The sequence below is a fragment of the Dermochelys coriacea genome, chromosome 4, assembly GCF_009764565.3.
Source record: "Dermochelys coriacea isolate rDerCor1 chromosome 4, rDerCor1.pri.v4, whole genome shotgun sequence".
In the NCBI taxonomy this organism is placed as follows: domain Eukaryota; kingdom Metazoa; phylum Chordata; order Testudines; family Dermochelyidae; genus Dermochelys; species Dermochelys coriacea.
The window spans coordinates 82,918,557-82,939,308 of record NC_050071.1 but is presented as its reverse complement, the minus strand read 5'-3'; the positions used below and the strand labels follow the sequence as shown (position 1 = coordinate 82,939,308).

The 20,752-nt window shown below is 37.3% G+C and overlaps 1 protein-coding gene and 1 long non-coding RNA gene across 5 annotated transcripts in view; one reads left to right on the top strand and one right to left on the bottom strand.

The window, feature by feature from the left end:
• Nucleotides 1-17,914, top strand: part of PDLIM3 (PDZ and LIM domain 3) — a 40,564-nt gene extending 22,650 nt beyond the window's left edge. Inside the window, exons 4-8 of one of the 3 annotated variants that reach the window (XM_038400762.2) lie at nt 4,641-4,708; nt 8,890-9,153; nt 14,181-14,311; nt 16,115-16,226; nt 17,180-17,914. In XM_038400762.2, the coding sequence (XP_038256690.1) occupies nt 4,641-4,708; nt 8,890-9,153; nt 14,181-14,311; nt 16,115-16,226; nt 17,180-17,369 (765 nt within the window). In that variant the 3' untranslated portion in view covers nt 17,370-17,914. Of the gene's footprint in view, nt 1-3,996; nt 4,185-4,640; nt 4,709-8,889; nt 9,154-14,180; nt 14,312-16,114; nt 16,227-17,179 lie in introns of all 3 variants that reach the window. The other 2 variants (XM_038400759.2, XM_038400761.2) reach the window with 2 other exon arrangements.
• Nucleotides 5,323-20,752, bottom strand: part of LOC119855178 — a 42,964-nt gene continuing 27,534 nt past the window's right edge. The window contains exons 2-3 of one of the 2 annotated variants that reach the window (XR_005292779.2): nt 14,155-14,383; nt 5,323-7,029 (exon numbers count right to left, since the gene is read on the bottom strand). This is a non-coding gene — a long non-coding RNA (uncharacterized LOC119855178). Of the gene's footprint in view, nt 7,030-14,081; nt 14,384-20,752 lie in introns of those variants that run through there. The other variant, XR_006280989.1, reaches the window with a different exon arrangement.

Below are 20,752 nucleotides of genomic sequence, written 5' to 3'. Positions count from 1 at the left end.
ATATATTCTGCTACTAAAAGCAATACAGTGGCAAAATTTCTTAATGTTCCTTAGCCTGAGCTGGTGAATTATAGTGCATCTATAATAAATGTTGGTTTAAGTCACATTGGTTAAAGATTATTGAAAACTGAGAGAAAGATGGATACAATGCCTGAATTAAATAAAGGCCAAGATTAGTGAAAGAATCCCAAAACATTGTATTTTCCTTTAAACTCAAACGCCACAACATTAAAAAGCTTGTCCATCCATGAGTTGGTCTGCAAAAGCAGGAAACCGTCACGTTCTATTAAAAGCATTTCCTGTTATTATGTCTCTCTCTTGAACTTATTCCAAAGGTCATAGTTGTGGTAAACACAGGACCTTTTTCAAAATCCAGCCACAGTTTTTGACTCTCTGCCAAACAGAAACCTTTGTTAATATAAAGCTAATGTTTACTACAGTAAGTAAAGTATCATAAACATTAAAAAAATCAAGGATATTAGTGTTTTTAAAAACAGAACATTAAACAATAATATAGATGAAGATTCACGCATGCCCGAGAAAAATCTACATGACAATCAATGACTCTGAGAAATGTATTACTTCTGTTTGAGAGTTATAAAATTACAACAACACATTATACGTGATTCCCCACTCCAGCATGCTAGCAGAGAGTTCTGTTTAATTTAAATTTCAGCAGGTTCACAGCCATTCTCCAGAAGCTCACAGGAGGCATATAAAAATTAAAAATAATTCACCTAGTTCCAATTATGGAACTTCAACTAGGAACCTTTAGCATAAGAAAGAAATAGGCTAAGCAGTGTCAGAGTTTAGAAGATTCATAAGCACTGAATACTGCCCCATCACACACACATGCACACACACAGTTCAGCCACAATAGAAAGAAACACAGGAGGCAATGGATGTGGTGTAATTAGGCCACAACTTTATTCACCTAAAATATCTGGGAATACCCGGCCATATATTTTACAGTGCAAGTCATCCGCCTTCCCTTAATCATTTTCACATAATCACTCACCCGGACCGCACCACCCAAAGGTGGGTTTGGCTCCCTGCTATACGAGACATAGGAGTCCTGAACATACACCCCCGCCTTTCCTCAGCTCCCTAAAGAATGCTTTCTTTTACATCCTATTACAATCAATTTTATCTTATAACCATATCCCTTCCATAATGAGTAACTGCATTGGATATCTGCCACGAGTTCTACTTACTGAGTTATGACTTTATAACTTAACCCCACTGCCTCAACCTGCCCAATCCCAAACTTGATGTTGAAAAGGTGAAAAAAACCTTCCCCACATCAGCCAATCTGGTGGTGAGGGAAAAGCCCCCAAGGAAAAAGGGCTAGTGTGATGCCCACAGTGGATCATGAAGGAACCCAGTCCTTTTTCAGATTCTATGGGTGGGAGGGTGGGTGTTGCCAGTCCAATCAAGGTGAAAGAAGGCTTTATTGAGACTGCACAAGGTATAAACACCAATCCCCTTTTGGTCAGCTGGAAGGCCAATGACTCCCCCCAACCTCGTTCAGCTGTTTCCTGCTTCTTCCCACTCTGTGCAGGTAGACATTTCCCCTTCTTCCACCTCTGCTACTAGTTGTAGAGGGAGCCGTTAAAGGGGAACTACCTCGTTTCTTTTAGCCAGCTGGACAAGGACTTACTGCCCACAGTTCTTCCTCCTCCTACCCCAGGAAGAACTGTGGGCAAGGGCCAGCAGTGAAGCCTATGGCAGAAATACTACTTAACAATAGGAAATGCTACTTGAGAGCCATTCCTGATGGCCAACTTGGTTGATTTTGATAGAAAATAGCCTGTTTTTTCATTTCTATTGAAATATGATATAATATAATGGATAAATATTGTGAAATAATAGACCATTTTATTAGTATTAGTAACACAGCCAAACATGGTATTATGTAACAAAGCAATTTATTACATAAGGATTTCAACTAGTTTAAACAATCAAAGAAAATACGTCTGCCTAAAATGGCTAATGCATGTTGCTTTAATAATAAAACACCTCTTTTGGTTTGTTCTTTTATGTTCCACTAGCAGTGTGAAACAGTGCTGTAGATCATATATTTTTCTTTCTCCTTTTCCCTTTTTTAACCTCAGCTAAAGTGACCGTTTTTCTTACAGTAGTTTTTTTAATTGTATTTTACTTCTGCCTTACCTTATGGATTTCCTGTCATTTTAAATATTGTGCTCAGTGTGATCTGATTTTTGAATAGGAAAGATGTTATACTTTCCCTACAGGGTTAATTTTATTTTATATAGCTAAGGGTACAAATCTAAACAAAACTAGAAAAAGAATCCAATAATCACAATAATATAGATGATCAGAATGTATTAGTAATTGCAATCAAGTTTTAAAGCATGATAATTATGCTAAAATAGGAGTCCCTGCCCTTCATGCATCTTCATTTAACACCAATTTATATCTCCCAACATTGTGCTATGAGTTAAACTAAAGGTCTTTCAGTATTAGGACACCTCCAAAACATAAATAATAATGTACTTTTTATTAAAGTATACAACATGAATAATAATATATCATTATTAATTAATATGTGGCCCCAGTCCTGAACTCATTCTATGTATACTGTTGATACATGTAAACTTCTTGAGCCACCTTCCCTCTGTTTCTGACATGAACATAGTCATGAAAATGACTTAGCCCTGTACTGATTAGAAGGTCATCTGTTAGCTATAACATAATTAAATATTGTAATTCCTTCTTATCCCTGTTTTGACTTTGAATGCTCTTGGATCTTACTAAATTTCTGGTGTAAAAGAACAATTTTCCTAGTTTTAAGTATAATAAACACAAGAGCTGGACTGTTTTGACTGCTGTATGTTTTGTCGTTGACATTTTGTGTACATTATGATTTTCCTAGAAAAAGGAATTTAAGTCTAACTAATTGCAACAATGCAAACACACTTTTGACCATTGTAACATTGTGAAGATGCTATTATGATGTCACGTCTTCATTTGTCTAAAACAATGAAAAATGAGATGAAATGACAATTTTAGGGTTTTTAATATTTGCTTATTGTGACCTAAATGTATATGATGGAATTGAATCAATTTCCAATATTGTGAATCAAATACATTACATAAATTAGAAATGATCCTCAATCATAGTAAAAGATAATATCTAATTACTAATATACTGTTACATTGCATCCCCTTCACAATGTACAGCAACACAAAACTGCAAATGAACTTCTCTGTGGTGATTTACCAATGTGCTGTTCTTGTAGTCTTCTTCAGTTCATTATTTCTTAACTTTCTCTTTTAATAGAACTGCTTTTTCCTGTTTGCATCTTCTGATGGGCACCCTATGTATCTATGATTTTTCTTTTTTAAGGGCTAATAGAAGCTCTGACATTGACCTCTTCCCTAGAAATGAAATCTAGTCTATTTCAGTTAAAAATAATTTCAGGAGCTATGCCTTCACCAATGCTCCCCTGCCAAATTTTTTGGCTTTACAATCTCATTTCCCTATTTTATAATGTGTTTCTCTCCCCTATTGCTGTGTGACAAACCCACACAAACAACAGAGGACAGGGACTAACTAATGATTAAGGTAAACAATTAAACTGATTATAGACAAAATTCATACAGCAAACAGTGAAAAAAAGAGAAAAATAAAGTGTATATATATATTTTAAAGTGTATATGATTACATGCAACCCTTATACCAATTACAAAATTATTGAAGTTTTTAGGTATATTTGCAAACATACCACTCATTCTATTTGTCTTCACAAGGCAGACAAATAACATTTGAATGTATATGGCTTACACGCGCATGAAAGTTTAATGGATAAACATAGAATGTCTTTGTAATCTATGTGTTTACTTAATCAAGTCTTTAAGTTCCAGAGGAGAAAGAAAGATAAGATTAATAAATTCCAGTGTTGTCAGTTTTGCTCGTTATTGGCTTCAGTGTGCACTGTAGCTTTGTGTATTTTGTCTGCCTATTACGTACAGGAATTCAAGCCTATTGGTACAGCTCATAACAGAAGGGCCCAGCCTTTTGTTGCAGCAGCAAACATTGATGACAAAAGACAGGTAGTGAGTTCCTCCTATAATTCTCCAATTGGGCTGTATTCATCTGGCAATATTCAAGACGCTCTTCAGGGACAACTGAGGGGTCTAATTCCTAGTTCACCTCAAAAGTAAGTATTGGTGTTTACTTACATTACATGGTCTCTTGTGGAAATACCACTCTCTGTTTTGTTGTCCATTCAAAAGTCCAGCTCTTGTTGTTTTATTTTTCTTTTTTGATACTCTAAACTTCTGTCATATTTTTCAAAAATGGTGATAAATGAAGCAATTTTCTTTTAACATCCAGGAGTGAACATTCAGCTATAAAAGTAGCGATAATGCAGATAGTTAAAAATTCCCCTTCACTGGGTTTGGCTGCGATACGACACAACATCCTTCCCTCTGACACTACCCTGTACTCTTCTGTGTTTCTGACTATAACAGCAAGTGTGTGTAATACCACTAGAATGCAACATAAAAGTAGTTGGTTCTTAACAATTTGTAACTTTTGTGTACGCTAATTTTACCCAATAATAAATATTCATCAACTGAAGGAAGTTATTTTAATCCTTTTTTTTTTTTTACAGGATACGAACTACTTTGAACACAAGCATAATATTCGTCCCAAACCTTTCATAGTCTCAGGCCGAAGCAGGTTATAAACTCTAACTGTATGATGTGTTGGATGCATGGGTCTTTTTAATGCATACTCACAATTCATATGAAAATGTGATATTAATGCACTCAAAATTATTTTATGCGATTAAACCTTATGTTAAAGCTTTTAAAAAATAAAATGCATGCTTTGCAGAGCTCAGGCTTCCATTTCCTAAAGGAAGAGGGTCCAGATTCTAAGGTCAGTGACACTGATGAGAGTCTGGAATAACTCCAGTGAAGGTTCTTCAACTCAATGCACCTAGTCCACATTTACATCAGTGCAATTGAGATCAGGATCTGATCTTGACAAGTTTATGGAGCTGTGAAATTCTCTAGTCCCACTATACATATGTATGACTTGTAAACTTGCTAATTAAGAATTTAATCCATCCTGTCATATCAGGATCCTCTGAACCATGTAGATTGCAAAGGCCACACTTAATCACTCTACAGCAGGCTGACCTATTCACAATGCAATCTGCAGAGGAACTAAATAAAAGAAAAATCTGAGCACCACAGAGTTGTAAAACTATCAGAAAGGGAAGAGCTTACGCACATGAGCTCCATTTTTTAAATCTAACTTCTCTCTCTCTCATAATTGTGTGTTGTAATGCCTGAAACAATATTACTTGATCACAATAGAAGGAAAAGTATCCTTCTAGAATCAAAGGCAGCCTCTGTGGCTACATAGGCTAGGAGGCCTCACAGGCTTGAGTGGGCCAATTTCTATGGACACTGCCTTCCAGTACAAGGGTTTTGTTACAACCAGTGGCTTCAGTTCTGTACTTTATTTTCAAAGTAAAAAAATATTTGTGTCATAATACCAGCAACTCAAGTCTGATACAGCAGTCTGAGCAGTCAAAGCAGTCGGCATGAACCTCATTGACATCCTATTAATGATGGCCAGACAAATGCAGATTATCAAATTTTGTGAACTGTCCAGTCAGTGAACTGGTACAATAAAAAAGATTAAGGGTGTTGTTCATTTGTTTTGACAAATGAAGTTTAGTTTTAATTATGTATATTCTTAGTTATTATTTCTACAGCTGTTACACATCTCACAGACACATACAAATGACAAGATCCATACCATAAAAAGTTTAGTGTTTTAGGGACAGGTCATCAGATTATGATCTAGTGCATTGCAAGGGACAGCACATTGTTGCACTGCCCTCTGGGGTGCCCTAGACAGGAGATTTTGGCACAGGGAGTCTCTCTCTCTCCCTCAGTCTCCCTACAGCTGTTGAGAAGAAGTAAACTGCACTAGGTCTAGATCTGTTGTAGTGTATTCTTCCCAATGTGCCAACTTAACTGCAGTCTGCAGTCCACCCACTCCCTGTCCACTCCACCCTTTCCTACTCACTTGCAAGAAGTGGGGATGCAGTAGCTCTACTCTATGTGGCCTGCTCCTCCCATGCACAAGAACTGCCAGTATAGAGCACAGGCAAAGAGGAGTCAGAGTGTACCTTATGCCCCCTTACTTCCTTGTGTTGGCACAAAGGACAGGTCAAAAGCTACATGTGACCCCACTATAGCACACCATTATTAAATCTTTGCAGAGAAGTGGCGTGAAACTGTTTTTTGTGACAAGGTTTGGACTTGTAGACCATCACAGTGAGAATTTACAAGGTTCAACTATATTAATATCACCTTTTTCTCATTTAGTTGAATGTTGGGACTGTCTATAAGAGGTCATATATTTTTGTATATATTCTTACAGTAAGCACACTCATTCTATATAATCTTGAATATTTAGGATTGTTTCATAATGTATGTTCTGAAAATTCATTTTTTAAATCAAGCAATGCTTTGTAAAAGATACTTGTCATTTTCAGTGAACATATTTAAACAAATGACCATTTTTCAGGATTGCAGATGGGAAATTAGATGCAAAAATTAATCTGATAAGAAAAGTATCAAGCTTTGTGGTCTTCATTAGTTAATATTTGTAAAGTGCTTTAACAATGGAAAGTTCTGTATACTTCAAATTGCAAGTATTATTTATTAGCCTCAGATGAATGGTGCTATGCAATTGCAAAGTAGTCGCAATAGCAGTGGTTGCCAGTTAGTTTTTTACCCTCTGGACTGAACATATACATTAAGCAATTTCTGCTTATTTGGTACCTAAAGTCACGTTTGCCAAAAGAGAAATTTTAATTTATTATGTTGGAAATTCCTAAAGCAACTGTTGCGGATTACATCCCAAAACAGGTTACATTCATATTATCCTTTATTAAATACAGTAATAACACCATCTCAGTTGTAAATCTCTCTTCAGGATATAAGGCCAACTCCTTCAGTCCTCTCTCAATAGGATTTCTGCCAAAATAAGGACCAAGTATGAACTGTAGGATTTGGCCAATAAATGAAATTTTAGCCACAATTATAGACTTCATGCTGACAAAACTAATTAACAGATGTATGAAATCTTTACACTAACTTAGCATTGCCTCTCCTTGTTGCTGGTAGCAATAGCTATGCTTCTTTTGGCCCTCTCTCAATGTATTCCATTTTTTTAAACTCATCATTAACAAGTCTTGCACTGCCACAGGATCCAAATCTTCTAAAGTGTGACCCTGATTTTTCTAAGCACTGGCTTGTGTATCTGTGACTGGTCCCTTCTATAGGCTTTTGGCTGGGGCATGCTGGGACAGCATATTTACTTGGGAACTTGCCTGTCTTTTTTGGAATTAATTTTCCTTTGATGGTAAGGAATGTTTCTCTCTTTAAACTTTCAGAATGTGGTCCTGTACAAATTCCACTTAAGAACTAAAGGGAGAATTAATTTTGGGTTATTGTGGTCCTTCTTCCTCTCCATGGCAGAGTTCTGAAATGTAGCTGTCAGGCAGGCACTGTATTGTATCTCCAAACTGAGAGCAATATAAAATTCTCCCTGATTTATTCAGGAGTCAGCCAGAAAAGAACCTATCAATACAAAAACATGTAGGTCGAAGGAAGCAGATTGAATCACAATCCTTCCCAAGAGTCTGATTACCATATATATGTGACTGTGGCCATGATAAGGAAGTGGTCTCAGATGACTGTGGAAGGCCTGGGTTATGCACTGTTCCTTGAAAAATTGTCCCCTTGAAAAAGAAACCCTCTGAGTCAAATTAGGGCTGAACAGGGCCCTAAGTGCTATGGGAAGAATGGTAAAACCAGTGACACTGAAAAGAAACATTTTGATGTAATATTCACTACGTTACTCTGCTAATGATTTTCCAGAGGTTTTGCCCATATTAATGCCCAGCGGCTTTACAGCTTTTCTAAAATTGGAGTTGTAGCCAACATCCTATTTTCATTCTAAATCAAAAATAAGGTCAAATTCAAAAGTAACCGTGACCAAGATTCATTTCATATTATTTGAGAATCTATTCTGTTTTTGTGAAGGATCATTTTACATTCTGCTTGGAATTGTTATAATTTAGAATGGCAAAAGTATGTTCAGTTATTTTTTTAATATTTTTAACTTTTTTTTGAAATTTTCAACAAAATATATGGAAAAAATATGTAATAAATTTATTGTTGAAATAACTTTAAAGGTGTAATAAATACTTCAGTGTAGTATTAAGGAAAATCTTAAAAGGTCACATGTGTTATTTTAAGTTTTCTTTATAGAAAACCCTTTCAAGTGAGAAAATGTAATGTAGCATTTAGGTCACAGACTGGAATGAAGAATTGGGGTTCTAATTCCTGGCTCTATCACTGACTGTGTGATCTTGGGCAAGTCACTTAACCTCTCAATGCCTCCACTTCCCAATGTGAGGCTGGAATAATGCTTACCTAGTTCAGAGGGGTCTGATGAGGCTTTATTAATCCTCTAAAAAACGCACAATGTTAAAAGTACAAAGTAATATTATTTTCCAAGTACTCTGAACTTTCAGAAGGTTATATTTACTGTCAGTGACAGGGAAAAATATATTTATAAACCTGGCTTTCACAGATTCAGAGTTTTTAATTGCTTGGTCTTGGGTTTTGTTTGTAGTCGTTGTTTTTTGGGAGGGGAGGGGAGGGAATTAAGGAAGTAAAGTTGACTAGATTAAACGTACTTTTGCTTTTCTATATTTGATAGATTTCATCTCTTTCTTTACAGTCATGTTAACATCTCTACACTTGTTTATTTTGTCTTTATTTTGGGTATGTGTTGCAAACCTTTCTGTAAACTGGCTATTAACACAGTGGAGGCAGTACTCCTTCCGGTATTGATGGTGGCAGTGGACGTAGTACCCCCTCTTCTGTTAGTACTCTCAGTACTATTTGCCCTACTGATTTGAAAGCTGCATCTAAGATGGCCCCTAACATTCCCTTGGAAATGGAACTTCCTGGTGTCAAGATTGTACATGCTCAGTTTAATACACCTCTGCAGATGTACTCAGATGACAATATAATGGAAACACTGCAGGGCCAAGTTTCTACAGCTCTTGGGGAAAATCCCTCAATGAGGTAATCAGAGCCAGCATGTGCACTGAATATATTTGCTAAAGCATTAACATTATCAATTTCCATACTGTTTCTACATTAAATTTTAAAAAGTATCTAAACAGCAACTGAAGATTTTGAAGCTTATATTAAAATACTATTAATTAGGGCTGTCAAGCAATTAAAAAAATTGTGATTAATCATGAGATTAAAAATTAATCATGATTAATCGCCGTTTTAATCACACTGTTAAGCAATATTAGAATACCATTATTTAAATATTTTTGGGATTTTCTATATTTTCAAATATAGGGTCAGGTCTGGGAGCTACCGGGCTTCAACCCCCCTTGGAGCATGGGGCTTGGGGCTTCACCCACTCTTGGGACTCGGGGCTTCAGTCGCTCTCAGGGTTTGGGGTGCAGGACTCCAGCCTCCCCGTCGCCACCCAGGAAGCTGCAGGCTGGAGCTGCTCCAGCCCCTGCTCCATCTTCAGAGCTGTAGGCTAGGGCTTCAACCCCCACAATGCCTCCTCCCAAGCTGCGGGCTGGGGCTTCAGTCCCTTCTCCCACAGGTATGCAATTAACACGTTAAAAAAAATGAACACATTAATTTTGCTTTCAGTTAATTGCAGGCATTAACTGCAATTAATAGACAGCCTACTATTTATGTATTAAAAATCTTTTTCTAACCCAGATTGTTACAGATGTTTGTCAGAACATACAAAAGACAAGTGTTACAGGTCAGACTCACTTTAAAAAGAATCTCTCTATTTGCAGCTGATAAATACAAGCTGATAACTGTAGCTACTCTTTAAAACGGACTCTTGATCCACTCCTGACTAGGGCTTCAATCCTGAAAAGACTTACACACACAGAGCTAATTTTAAGCACTAATTTTAAGTCACACTGAGTTCAATTGGACTATTCAAGTCCTTAAAGCTCACCACTTGCATAATTCTTTGCACGACTGGGTCCTATGATACCTATCCCTATCATCTGAAGAAAGAAAAATTAAAGCAGTCAGTATAAGACATTTTACACGCTGTTGCAGTCCTTCACTCCCAGAAAGTCTTGCAAACATTTTTCAATTTTTTTCACTTTTAACCCCAACCCAAGAAAATTCACTCCAGTCCACTAACCTTTGGCCAAGGAGGACCAGAATACACTCCTTCCTGAGCTCATTAGCAAATCTCTGTACAGGTCATAAGCACTCCTCCTCCTATTTCAGGTTGAGTGCAGCACTACTACAATGTTCTTTCATGTCTGGGGAATGGTTAGTTAAGAGTTTTATACAGAGTAGTAGTATAATAAAAACACTTACAGACAACCAGGGAATGACTCCAGAGGGGTAAAAAGCAGATTTCAAAACTAACTTTCAGTCAAGCTTGTAATATTTCATATGGAAAACAATTAATTGTGTCTCTTTTTCAAGGTACAGCAGTTTTCTCATTAATAATTTGTCATTTACATTCCTTTCTCCTTCATTTTGCACTCTGACAACTTACCTTCTTTTTACTGTGTTTTACTAACAGTATTTTAAGTTAAATTGTTTACAATATGTGTAGTATCCACATTTAAACTATTACAAATATTTTCAATCCGAAGGCTCAATCACGGACTTGAATGGGAGTTCAGGTCATTCCACACATTGCAGGATTGGGCCTTTACTAACTACAAAAATCATACTTATCCAAAAGCATATACACCAAGTTAATGATGATCTGATGGAAACAAAATTCCATTCTATAAGAGCTTTGTGGAGTAATAGTGTTGCCCTACTGCAGTGATGGGCAACCTGCGGCCCGCCAGAGTAATCCACTGGCAGGCTGCAAGACAGTGTTTATATTGACTTTCCGCAGGCATGGCCGCGGTTTGCCGTTCCCAGTCAATGGGAGTTGCAGGAAGCGGCGCAGGCTGCAAGTTGCCCACCATTGCCCTACTGCCTGGTTATCCATCATCAATAACTTTTTTAAAAAGCAAACTTGCTTTCTCCCCCTGTGAAATCCTGGATTAAGTCTAAGGATTCAGGTTTAATAGTTGGCAAAGGCATCCCCAGTTTGATAACTAACCCTGCACAGAGCCCTGAAATGTCTCAACTGTTGGGGGTTACTTTTTCCTATGCGTGAACATGGAAAAGGTATCTTAAAGTCTAGTGTCTGGTAAGTAATTTTTGTGTGTGGCAAGTAATTCTACAACCATTACTTATTATTTTTCTTGGGAACATGTTAAAAATAAGTAAATCTGGGTAAAAAGTTAAAAATCAACCATTAGTAGGAATTAAAAAAATGTTGATCTTTTTTTAAACTTAAATTAAAAGTTTTTCCTGTTACTTGCTGCAGTCTTTATTCTCCAAAGTAAATTTAATAACAATGCATTTGTCTTATCTACAGTATTTTCACCAAGAGTAAAAAGTAGTATGCTGAGGAGGAAAGATATTTAGTTTACTATTTTAAAAATAGCTCAGAGAAATCTGGTTAGGGAATCACAGAAATATAGAGTTGGAAAGGACCTCAATAGGGCCTCTACTCCATCCCCCCTATCCTGAGGAAGGCCAAGTACATCTAGATCATCCCTGACAGATGTTTATTTAACCTGTTCTTAAAAACTACGACATGGATTCTACAACCTCTGTTGGTAACCTATTCCAGTACCTAACTATCTTTTAGTCAAAGTTTTTCCTAATATCTAACCTAAATCTTCCTTGCTATAGATTAAGCCCATCAGTGGACATGAAGATCAATTGATCACAGTCCTCTTTATACCAGCCCTTAACATACTGGAAGACTGTTATCAGGTCTCCCCTCAGTCTTCTTTTCTCAAGACTAAACATGCCCAGTTATTTTTAACTCTCCTCAGGTCAGGTTTTCTAAACTTTTTATAATTTTTGTTACTCTCCTCTGGATTCTATCCAATTTGTCCACATCTTTCTTAAAGTGTGGCACCCAAAACTAGACACAATACTCCAGCTGAGGCCTCACCAGCGCCAAGCAGAGTAGTATAATTACCTCCTGTGTCTTACATATGACACTCATCTTAATACACTTCAGGATACTTGACTTTTTTGCAACTGCATCCCATTATTGATTCATATTCAATCTGTGAGCCCCAGATCCTTTCCTGCAGTACTGCTGCCTAGCCATTTATTCCCCATTTTGTGTTTGTACATATGATTTTGCCTTTGCCTTTATTGAATTCCAGCTTGTTGATTTCAGATCAACTCTCCAACCTGTCAAGGGCATTTTGAATTCTAATTCTGTCCTTCAAAGTGCTTGCAACCCCTCTCAGCTTGGTGTCATCCATAAATTTCATAAGCACACTCTCATTATAAAATATTAACTAGTACCAGACCTGGGACAGACCTCTCCAGGCCCCCACTGAATATGATCTCCCAGTTTGACCACAAATTAGGATTATAGACATTCATGGCATCCAACATACAAACACAGAACAAAAAATTTTTGACCAGTCACTGAGTCTATTTCTAATCCATTTCATATTCTAAACCTTACTCTCAAACTCCAGACAGATGGACAGACACAAAACCCAATCCAACCCCCTTGAAAGCAATGGGAGTTTTACCATAAGATTGGGAATAGGAGCAAGCTCATGATGAGAGACTTAAAATTAACATTTATCTCTGTATAAATACAGTATTATGCTTCATTAAAGTATACGATATTGCTTCTATTTAGTTCCCATAATACTCAAAAAGTTGAAACCCGTTTGTCTTCAGCCTAATTCTTCACAATGCATCCACAGTGTCTGTTCTTCACCATACCTGCATATCTTGTTAGTAATAATTCTTAATATAAGACAGCTAATATGAATTATTAGGGATAAAATCCTGGCCCTACTAAAGTCAACCGGAATTTTGCCATTGACTTTAATGGAGTCTGATTTTTTCCCTGTGTGTTTATTTTGTTAAGGCAGCCACTTCAAAAAGTAAGCAACAGACCAATTTTATTTAATTTAAAAAAACAACAACAGATTTTCCATTTAATAAAGCTTGGCTTTTAAACATTTGCCACAGGAACATTTGTTTCATTGTCTTTTCCTATGAATGTAAGTTAAGTAAATCACAATGACTATTATCTTATCATAACAATTAATATATTAACTAGTGATTGGCTGATGATGCCTGCAGAAAGATTGGGTTTTTCAAATTTCTGCAAACCCTTAATAGTGTGAGTGATATCATGGTTTAATACTACACTTGAAGCTATTTGACCGGAAAATGGTATTCTGAAAATTAGGTCAAAGAGCAACTGGTGACTTGGCTGCAGCTGTTTTGAGGGTAAAGACAAGTAATGGCCCATTTCCAATGCAGCTATAGCCAGAAAAGTTACTGTAAAAATAACATCCCGGGGTGTCATATTTATTCTCTAGCTAGACTTCTACATCTAATTTTTAAAATTTATAAATCAAGAGATGACTTTTCTAACCGCCAGTCCCATAAACTCAACCTAGGATATGAAAATCAAGCTAAGTTCTGACTTTTCAGCATCATCAGTAATAAAGATTTTGCATTCTAAATGTAGCTGATGCATGAGGCAGAACAGAATAGTAAATAATAAATATTATGAATAATAATAATAATAATTTGCACTTATATGAAATCCAGGTTACTCTCCCCTGATTGTATTTGCTCTACTGGGCTAACTAAAACTGGATTTATCAGTAAAGTGCAGAAATCGGACTCAAAGACACAATCTTTGGATATGTTGATTAATCAGAAGGTGCCATTTTAACAGTCACTTTTCTGAGCTTGAATAAACTTTGATATTTATTTTTAAAATGAGAACTTTGCTTATGAGAATACTGTGCAGCAATAAAAGGAATATGTATTTAAATTAAGATAGATATATCAGAACTTCACCACTGTACAAAGCATGCCAATCTAGTCAGGGGGGAAAGGTCTATTCAATGATGCTGTAAACTGATTTTTATCATAACTTTGTTTATTGAATCATACTCTTATGTCCAGTAGCTCTACTGCTTTAAAGTTATATTGGTTAACTCTCTTTACCTGCTCATCTCTTGTTCATGTTGCAGTGAACCAGTACCAACCTCTGTACCTCAATCTGATGTGTACAGGATGCTGCATGACAATCCAGTAGGGCCCAGTCAACCACGTCAATCTGGCTCATTTAAGGTGCTCCAGGATTTAGTCTCCGAGGATTCTGGTGAGCAGCAATTTACTGTATATATCTGTTCACAGCACTCTTTATTTTTTACATGTGTTGAAAGGGGAAAACCTGAAAAGATGATATATAAGGATTAGAGCTATAAAATTCAATTTCACATTTTGCTGCTTTACCCCTTTTATTAAATATCTAACATGTGCTATGACAATTAACTAGTCTTAAGACTTCCATTTATCAACCACATTTTCAGAATCTCTTATCAGGTTTTTTAAGACTGATAATGTGCAAAAATGTTTTGACTGAATGGTAAAAATGTTGCATGAGACAAGTTTTGGGGTGAGATAAAAATACCGCTGAAACAGGAAAAGAAAATTGGCCATCTCTTTCTAAACCAGGAAAAGAAATGGGAAGAATTTTAAACTCTTTCCTCAATTAAGTTTCTTTTCTCACACACACTTCTAAATAAAAAACAAAATGATGCTAGAAAATTGGTTGAAGAGAATACCGTTTGCACTTGCGTTTTCCCATAATTATATTCCATCAAAAATATTATAATTGATGAGTTTTTAACAATAAAGCAGATAGGAAAAGAGCATTATGAAATTCTGACAGTTTTATTATACCCGTACTAAATATAAAAAAGCAGAATTTAAACAAAATTAATCTAAAATTAACAGTTTACAAGAAAAGGCATGTATAATGTCATAATAGATTTTTGCTTAAATTTTGATATGACTTTTTATTCATATTGTGTTATCAATCTTTCAGAATGAATTTGAAGGTTAACTCTATAAACAACAAGTAAGGCTGCGAGTCTTTCATGGGCCCCGGGCCGCCCCCCCAGCCCAAAGCAGTGGCAGCAGGGCCCTGGACCGCCCAGAGTGGAGGTGGAGATCACAGATTCTGTGACTTTCTGGGACCTCCATGACTTCCGCAGCTGCAGCGGCTGGTGCGGCTGACCCCAGGGCCACCCGAGCAGCTGGTCTGGGCCCAGAGTCCCTAGGCAACCGGTCCTGGGCGCTGTCCTGGAGCAATGGTCCAGAAACAGCAGCGGTGCCCCAGGCCGCCCCGGCCTAGAACCGTGGCAGCGGGGCCACGGGCCACCCCGAAGCAGTGGCAGCAGGGCACCAGGTCACTCCCTGTGCGGAGCGGCGACAGCAGGGCCCTGGGCCACCCCTCCCCCCAGGTAAGATTTAGTTAGGGGTATTTTTAGTAAAAGTCACTATTGCCCGTGACCTGTCCATGACTTTTACTAAAAATACCTATGACTAAATCGTAGCCTTAATGACAAGTAATCTTTTCATTAGCTGATTTTAATGCAGAACAACACTCAGGGCCGATCCTACTCCCACTGAAATTAATAGCAATATTCCCACTAACTTTGATGATGCAAGATTTGGCCCCTCAAAATTAAAAAAAGGTTATTGTAAAGGTCCTTGTATAGAGAAACTCTAACTTTACTTAATGAAAGCAAAGGCTTATAAATAAGGCCCTACTTAACTTGTGATATTACAGAAATTGCAGATTCTGAAATATTAGGCTTCCATCACAATTCTGACAGTAGGGGGCCGCCGCTTTCAGCATCTGATGGCTGACAGCGGAAAATTGCAGAAAAATAATAATGGACTTTATTACCACAAATAATAAGGTCCATTATTACTTTTCCACAGTTTTCCATGGCTTGTCTGGAACTCAGCTGCAATTTTTTGACAATCATCCTGCAATTCAAGCAGGGCCTTACTTATAAATCAGTATAAAGTAGATACCCTCAAGCAAGCATTTAGTTATAGCCAGATACTTCTGTATTATACTGTAAATAAATGAGAACATTCTGTTTCTCAGATGGACGTCCCGTTGGTACAAGGAGTGTGAGAGCACCAGTAACAAATATGCCTTCAGGTGCAGGAAGTGTACAAAAAGTGCCATTGTGTGACAAATGTGGGAATGGCATTGTGTAAGTTGTTTTTTTCTTAATTTTAATAAAGTTATAGCTATAGCATAAAACTTGAAAAGGGATTACAAAATATAGGCAGATTTTCTACGGAATTTTCTGTTTGTAATTTTAGAGAAATCAAAAAAATTACAGGTGCATTGAAAAGCTTAAAAAAAATAAACTGTCCAAAATCATTAACATAATGTCTTAAACATTTTCTGTACATTCAGCTCACTTTTCAAATAAAACTTGTTTTTCACTTGCAGAGGCCTGAGTTCAAGTTCTTGGTACCTCTTGCCACATTCAAACATTAACACAGATACTGAAAAGAGCAGCTGCATAGCCTGTACTGTTTCAGGCTGGGATTCTCAAAGCTGCCTAATGGAGTAAGGTACCCAACTCCCAGTTCAATGGTGTCAGAAATTTCAAACAGGGATACAGAGAATCCTGAACTCATGTCTTGGAGGCTAAGTCAGAGGAATTGTTTTCTAAACTTTTTTCACTCCCTTGCTGCTGGGGTACATTAAATCCTGTATGTGATAGTTGAAAGAGGCACGTTTCAGAGTAGCAGCCGTGTTAGTCCATATCCGCAAAAAGAAAAGGAGTACTTGTGGCACCTTAGAGACTAACAAATTTATTTGAACATAAGCTTTCATGAGCTACAGCTCACTTCATTGGATGATGAAAGAGGCAGTGGTCTTTGAAATACTGATCTTCCATTGGAGTACTGAGACTTCCAAATGGCATTTTATATTTACACAGGAAAAGGTCTGCTCAGAATCAACTTCCAGCTTTAAAATATTTTCCTAGCACTTGGAAGAACATGCACATAACTCCACAGGCATTACCAATAAGCCCTCTACAGTAGAGAAACAGTATTTATTTTATATGTCATGTTGCCATGCATTTCTGTTTTATTCTAAATTCATTCTCCTCTATTAATCTAGTTTTCTCTTCTTTATTTTCATAAACAGTGGTACAGTGGTGAAGGCACGTGACAAGTACCGGCACCCAGAATGCTTTGTGTGCTCTGACTGCAATATCAACCTCAAACAAAAGGGCTACTTCTTTATGGAGGGACAATTATACTGTGAAACTCATGCGCGAGCCCGCATGAGGCCACCAGACGGATATGAAGCAGTTACTATTTATCCAAAGTGCTAGTCCTATGCTAACAGACACATATGCATGCACACAAAAAGACATTAACAACTTAGAGCAGCAATACAACTGACTGAACTTACTGCCTTAATCCAAAGTAGCAGTTTTTAAACATTTTATTTTGGGATGGGAGTGATGCAGAAGCCTCATTAGCCAGCAATAGCATATATACCAGTAACATTTTGCAAAGTAATTATCTTTAAATATGCCAGTGTAATTTAATGGAGTATAAGGCAGTAAAGTTTTGTATGACATATTGTACTGGATAAAAATAACTTTAAACAGTTGAGTGCTTGTATAGCAAATACAGTACATAGAATTGTGAAATCAATATATTTTTGTTTAGAATTTGTTTCAACATAAACTAAATTTTTGCACAAATATAGTAACTATTAGTCTGATTCCAAGATGGCTTGAGCACCAGCAACTTCTATAACTCAATCCCTCAAAGGTCAGTCCACTAAAAAATTAGGAATTTTACATCTATACTACCAAACTGCAGTTATCCATGTCTGCGTCAGCCATAAAATCATTCAACTATCATTACCCTATGCCACAAAAACAAGCTTTGCTTTCCTTACTTTCATATTTGAGAGTCTATTTATTTATACCTCCTGGTGCAACAAATGTAATAAAACACTGATATTAATTTTATATAAATAGAACAGCAAGCATAGTGAAGCTTGCTTATAGTGGAGTAGAATGAATGTCCCATATTATTTCAGTGAACTGCAGAGTGCAAACTACAATGAGAGTTTTCAGAGTAGCTAGTGTTAGTCTGTATTCGCAAAAAGAAAAGGAGTACTTGTGGCACCTTAGAGACTAACAAATTTAAATTATGCTCAAATAAATTTGTTAGTCTCTAAGGTGCCACAAGTACTCCTTTTCTTTTTACAATGAGAGTGTGTCTTGCTTCACTTACCATGAAATTCTGATGGAGACATGAAAATGCAAACACACACACAAATAGTAGAAATGAGCAGGTATGGTCATAATGAAATTAGATTTGGTAAATTTAAACTTTGGCAGCATTTATAATTACTGAGAATTAAAATATGCCAAGGAAAGATCCTGAACTAAGTACTTGGCGAATGCCAAAGAAAATGCTCACAGCTGAGCATTTTCTGAAATTCACTAAGGACCAAATTTTCAATCAGGCATATGTCTAAATATGTATGCACTTTTGCTCATGCCAGATTTAGTCACGCCTACCTTCCAATGTGCATGGCAAGTCTGTATCTTGTGTGTATTTATAGGTATGTGTAGGTACACAAGTCTGCACGTGTGCATCTGAAGAACTATGTGCCTCCAATAGGTATGTGTACAAGTCCATGCACACTTAGGTGCACACCTATATGAAAAATTGAGCCTTAGTGTTTACAGTAAGTATCAAAACCATAGTAAATTGCTTATGACTGTATTTAAATACAACTTATGCCATAAAAAAAATAAAAACTTTCATATCAAGCATACAAACATAGCAGAGACATTAAAAACTGAGTACAGAAAACCCCTAAATATTTTTCCCATTCTACCATAAGATCTTAAAACATGCAGAACACTGAATCAAAATAATACAGTGTGCATGTTTTAAACACAAACTAAAACCCCAATAAAGTTGCATCTTGAAATCTAAAACCTAATGCCTGTTTATTTCAACAATTCTCAAGGTTCCTTAATGTACTATACCTCTATTCCGATACAACGCTGTCCTCGGGAGCCAAAAAATCTTACCGCATTATAGATGAAATGGCATTATATCGAACTTGCTTTGACCCACTGGAGCGCTCAGCCCCACCCCCCGCACCCCAGAGTGCTGCTTTACCGCGTTATATCCGAATTTGTGTTATATCGGGGTAGTGGTGTATTTCAAAATTTAAATATGTTTATAAAATTTGTCCATGTCACCACCTATTAAATATAACAAGAGTCTGTATATACAAACAATGCACAATATGCCTTTTTAAATAAAGATGCATCCTTAATTAATTTTAAAACACCAAAAATAGTGCTTCCAAAGCACCAGGAAGACTATATGTATTATTACTTATTTCCATTAATGAAATTCTGTAAAGGAAATTTAAATTTTCTTTTGAAAGCGAGAACGCAAGGAATACATATAATTCTGAGAAGCTTTAATGTAATCTATGTTTTAAAATCATTGTTTGTAATGTTCATTTCTTTATTAATAAAAATTGAAAGTAGAAATAAATCTATATAATCAAGATTTTGTATTTTGCCTTTCTGATATGAAATGAAAGAAAGTGTGTGTAACGGGTTCCCCCCAGGGCGCCACCTGGTATCACTGAGCTCTGTAACCCACCACCCCGGGCTCCCTCTCACACTGTGCTGCTGTGACAAGTTGCAAAGCCCTCCAAGCTTCCACTTTCACCAGCATTCATACAGGTAGGGACACACCCCTCCGCAGTCACATGCAGACTCTCTAACCACCACCCTCTCAATTTAGGATCCCAGAGCAGTACCGTCCTGCCCTGGTCAAATCTGGCCAGTACATGGGTTTAAACAACCGGTCCACCTCTCCCTCAAAGTGAAAAGGACCATGCACACTTGTGGTAACCAAGCTGAGATTTTCCCCAGACACCTTAGTCAAACACACTGGTTTGGATTAAAACACAAAATAAATTTATTAACTACAAAAAGGATAGATTTTAAGTGATAATAAGTGATAGCAAACAGATCAAAGCAGATTACCTAGTAAATCAGGGATTGGCAACCTTTGGCACATGACCCGTCAGGGAAATCCGCTGGCAGGCTGGGACAGTTTGTTTACCTGCAGCGTCCACAGGTTCAGCCGATCGTAGCTCCAACTGGCCGCAGTTCACTGTTCTAGGCCAATGGGGGCTGCAGGAAGCGGCAGTCAGCACATCCCTCAGCCCACGCCGCTTCCCGCAGCCCCCATTGGCCTGGAACGGCAAACCGCAGCCAGTGGGAGCTGTGATCAGCCGAACCTGCAGACGCTGCAGGTAAACAAACCATCCCTGCCCGCCAGCGGATTTCCCTTATGGGCCGTTTGCCAAAGGTTGCCGATCCCTGTAGTAAATAAACAATACCACAAACTGAACTTAACATTACTAGATAGGTAGGATAAGAATTATCACTCAGGGTGAGAATTTGCTATACAGGCTGACAGATTCTTAAGGCACAAGCTACCTTGGCTTTGCAGCTTGGGTTTCCCAGGTTTTCATACACAGGCTAGAAATTCTGTTAACCTGGGCCCATCACTTCCCCCCTGTTCAGTCTTTATTCCTCAGGTGTTTCCAGGTGTGTTAATGTAGGGAGAGTGGGGTACCACATGATGTCATTTTCCCCCTTTTATATCTTCTTCCCACTTGCTGGAAAGCTCTTTTGCTGTGACCTGCGTCAAA